Source organism: Mus pahari, chromosome 21 (assembly GCF_900095145.1).
Source record: "Mus pahari chromosome 21, PAHARI_EIJ_v1.1, whole genome shotgun sequence".
Taxonomy (NCBI): Eukaryota; Metazoa; Chordata; class Mammalia; order Rodentia; family Muridae; genus Mus; species Mus pahari.
In genome coordinates this window covers 23,053,209-23,057,562 of record NC_034610.1, presented here as the reverse complement: position 1 = coordinate 23,057,562, position 4,354 = coordinate 23,053,209, and the positions used below count along the sequence as shown (strand labels likewise).

Here is a 4,354-nt window from a genome sequence, read left to right as displayed (position 1 = left end):
CGCGCACACACACACACACACCACCCCGCTCATACACAGTCCCAGCTAAAGCAGAGTGGTCCCTGGGACACTCACCCACCCGCTCCTCCTGTTGCAGGACTCCTCAACCACACCACGAAGTGGCTCACCCAGGCGGCCACACAGCTCATTGCCCCCTCTGCCAGTTCCCCTGACTTGCAGGACTGCTCCAGCTCGGCCTGCCCATCTCCCAGTGATGTCGCCGTCCCAGAGCCGCTCAGCCCCGCGATGGTGCTGTCTCAGGGGTTCCTGAACCTTCTCACCTGGGACCCTGAGAATGAAGAGTTTCCTGAGGTAGGGATGGGGGGCAGGGGGTGTTCCCTTGTTTTCCCATTTGGAGCTTTTGCCAGAGTCCCACTGATGGCCTGTCCTCCTGTTCCTCAGACCCTGGTGGCAGACAGAGCCGGGCTGCAGGAGCTGCAGTTGCAGCAGAACCAGCTAACCACCCTTGCTTCCGTCTTGCTGGTGGCCAGCAGCTTCTCTGACAGTGCCCTGTTTAGCTCGCCCCAGTTTGTAGACAAGCTGAAACGAATCACAAAGTCCCTGGTGGAGGATTTCAACTCTAGGTGAGCTGTGGACATTTTTTTTTTTTTTTAAGGAAAGAGGTGGGGAAATGGCTTAACTGGTAATGGTAAGGTGCTTTGCTGAGCAAGCATGGAGACCTGGCTGTGTCCCCAACATGCTCAGAAAAAAGCCAGATGCGAGCTGGCTGCGGTTGTGCGCCTTTAATCCCTGCCCTCAGGAAGTGGAGACATGCAGATCTGTAAGTTCGAGGCCAGCTAGGACTGTGTACAGACTATCTCCAAATAATAGGAAGCCAGGCATGGGGGTGCATGTCTGTGACTCCAGCACTTTCAGGGAGGGTCTGGGTGGGTTCAGGGGTGGTGGTTCAGTTAGCCAAGGCAACATTTGAGTTCCAGGTTCAGTGAAAAAGAGGGTAGAGAGCCACTGAGAAGGACATCGGCCTCCAGCCCCCATGGTACCTGCATATGTGCGCGCGCACACACACCACACACCACACACACCACACACACCACACACACCACACACACCACACACGCACCACACACACACCACACACACACACACCACATACACACACACACATACACACACTACACACACACACACACCACACGCATGCATGCACACATGTGCATGCACACACACACACCACACAAGAGGGGATAGTACAAAGGATCTTGGATAATGGCATACCAATAGGTTACTACTTTTCACCACAGGCCACAGAGAGAGGCCTTCTAGAACCATCCACAGTGATACTGGGGCTTATGACAAAAATGGAGACCTTTCCTGAAAGGGTGTTGGATGAGACCTGGAGCTGCCCAGGGCCATCTCTCACGGGGTGGGTGATGGTGGCCAGTGAGTGCTGTCATATCGAGTGAGTATGTTTTGCGGGTGACAGCAGAGGAGACAGAAGAACCACATTTGGGTGTGGGATGTAACTGAGGGTACAACACTTACCCTTGTGCCCCCCCCCCGCCCTCGACCCTTGGCTCCTCAAAGAAAACAAATGGCACGGGTGTGTTTGTGCTCGTCAGGAGGTGACCGACCAGGGAAGCTGGTTGGGAAGAGTCTCCGTCTTTACAGAGTGCACCGGCCATGCCAGGCCATGCCACATACGGGTGCGGGTGCGTCCTGCGGAGAGCCAGGCTGTCTCTGGGAGCTTTTTTTCTAAGCTTCAGTATAGAGCACCATTTACAGAGATAGCTGGAGTTTGGAGAGAATCCCAAGGATGTGGAACCTGTCTGTCTGTCTGTCTGTCTGTCTGTCTGTGGGCAGAGCAAGGTGACTGGGTTAGGCCTGGAATGTTTCCCAAGTCCCTGACCTCTTGTCTGAGGCTTTGAAGTTTTTCAGTTCTCTAGAGGCCACCTACTGGGTGGCAGGTTCCCCCTCCCCCCCCCGTTGTCCTACTGGGTGCCAGCTTACCTGTGTTATGGTCTAGGCCCGAGGAAGTGATGCAGACAGTGAGTGAGCAGGTGGTAGAGGAGATCCACCAGGGTCTCAAGAGTATGGGCCTGGCCGCTCTGAGCAGCGAGAATACGGTGTCCCTGGTGGGACAGCTCCAGAACATTGCCAAGAAGGAAAACTGCGTCCGCAGCGTCATCGGTGAGCGTGCCCACATGTGGGCGATGAGGATGCTGGAGGGAGAGGGCCCAACTGTGGATGTGGGCGGGGTTCCAGGTTGAAACCATACCCCTTTCCAGTCACAGGCGGACTCTGGTCCTATGAAAGATCTGCACAGGGAACCCTGGCCACCCAACCTAGATGAGTCACTCATGACTTCTCATGAGTCTCTGTGACATCCACACCCACCTACCAGCAAGAAACCAGCTCCAGTAGTTCACGAGAGCATTGTCTCTGCAATACAGGCCTCAGCCCAAGTTGGAACTTGGCCAACTTGTTCCCAGCTTTAAGCAGTTGGGAGTATCCGCTGAGGTGTTCCCTTAACGTCAGATCCTAGATCTACCAGTGTAGCCCAGGTTAGCCTGGGACACCACATGTATCTCAAGCTGGCCTTACGGTTTTCCCCCTGCCTCTGCCCCTGGGGTGCTGAGACTACAGGTGTGAGCCACACCCTGACACTAAGCAGTCTTGGATACTTGGGAGGCTCAGTAACGGAACACCCGAGAGAACTAGACAGCTGTCCCCCCCCCCCCCCGATTCAGACCCCCTCACCGGTGAGTAGCCGGATCCCAGCTGCTCAAGGTGACCCGGTTGTCGCTTCCTGCTCGCCCGCAGACCAGCGGATCCACTTGTTCCTCAAGTGCTGCTTTGTCCTGGGTGTGCAGCGATCCCTCTTGGACCTTCCCGGGGGCCTCACTCTGATCGAAGCGGAGCTGGCAGAATTGGGCCAGAAGTTTGTCAGCCTGACGCATCACAACCAGCAGGTGTTTGCCCCGTATTACACCGAGATCTTAAAAACCCTCATCTCCCCAGCCCAGACCCTGACCACCAAAGGCGGGTCTCTCTGATGGCATCGGCTCCGGAGCACTGGCACCTTGGACCCAGGAGAAAGCCCATCTTCCTGGGATGACATCCCCATTGAGCAGCAGAGCCGTGGGTCCCCTCTGCCCCACCCTCCACAGCCAGCACACCAGGGCTGTAACAAGACAAACATGTAAACAACTGGCCCAAACCCGCTCCATAATAAACTTCTGAACTGCATGCAGACGGCCATTCTTCTTTGATGCCGATGAAGGCCAGATCCCTGTGACCCTGCAGTGCGCCTCTCTCTGGCCATGGGGCCCCACAGTTGCACAGATGACAGCCAACGTGCTAGGGTGCGCTTCTTAGGGTCAGCAAAGGGTAAAGCGCTTCCCTGGAGCCTTCATGTTGCCCAGCCAGCCAGGAGAGGACACTGTGGAGACCAAATTCATTCTCTGGACCAGATTCCCCTAGAGGTTTCAGGTTCTACAGCAAGGTCAGGGGCGGCAGGGGCCCAGCCTCTTCAAGAACTGGAACTGCAGGGGAATGATGTTGGCTGCAGGTAATACCCATAGCCAGCAGACCCTGCTGTTGTCAGCTCTCGTCCCTCAGGTTATCTTGAGTTCGGGCTGGGACACTTAGATCCACCTTGTATAGGCAGAGCATCCACCCCAGTGACAGGCAATTGGCACATGTGTGTTAAGATGAATCTCCTCTCTGCCAACAGGGTGGTTGTGTGGTAAGTGACCAGCATCAAGTGGGACTCTGTGGGAAAGACCCAGGCTCGCATCCATTGTTGTGGCCGATTACAGCACACCTGTCCCAACCGGCATTGGCATTGTGGGGGAAAGTGTCCTATTGAGATCTGGTCCTTTTGTAGGGTGGCTTGTGTCTTCAAGGCAACACAAGGAGAACTGTGTTCCTTCTCCTGAGGCTGAAAGGAGCTGAGGAGGACACAGCCTGGGGACAATGCAAGGTGGCATCTGAGTTCCACTTGCCCGGGGTGTGCTTCTAACTTGCTGACAGGTGACAGAGTGTGACAGTCACTGAAGTGACCGGGCATAGATCGCTCTAAGTTCTCAGTCTCGTAACTGAATAGCCTCAGCTTGAGGAGGCCCCAAGGAAAAGGATACACTCAAACGGGCATAACCTATGGGTACAGTTACATGTATCCAGAAGTGCACATCTGGGAAGCCTTGTTGAGAGCGCTGCGGGGCTCTGTGAACACTGGCTAGGCAGTGGGTACAGACTCTGGGCTGACAGGGCGCACCCTGCTCATGTTTCCCAATGAAAGTCTGGAGTAACCCACATGATCAAAGTTCTGAAATGTGTTCTCTTGTTCTTCCATGTGGAGGAGTCAGGAACCCCATCTTTTTTTTTTTTTTTT

General features: G+C 55.1%; 1 protein-coding gene across 1 annotated transcript in view; it reads left to right on the top strand.

The window, feature by feature from the left end:
* The window catches only part of Tcp11 (t-complex 11), a 13,340-nt gene extending 10,129 nt beyond the window's left edge, over positions 1 to 3,211 (top strand). Inside the window, exons 7-10 of the mRNA XM_021221628.1 lie at positions 98 to 312; positions 403 to 584; positions 1,985 to 2,148; positions 2,782 to 3,211. Of these exons, the coding sequence (XP_021077287.1) occupies positions 98 to 312; positions 403 to 584; positions 1,985 to 2,148; positions 2,782 to 3,014 (794 nt within the window). The 3' untranslated portion in view covers positions 3,015 to 3,211. The remainder of the gene's footprint in view (positions 1 to 97; positions 313 to 402; positions 585 to 1,984; positions 2,149 to 2,781) is intronic.
* Positions 3,212 to 4,354: the final 1,143 nt, after the last annotated feature.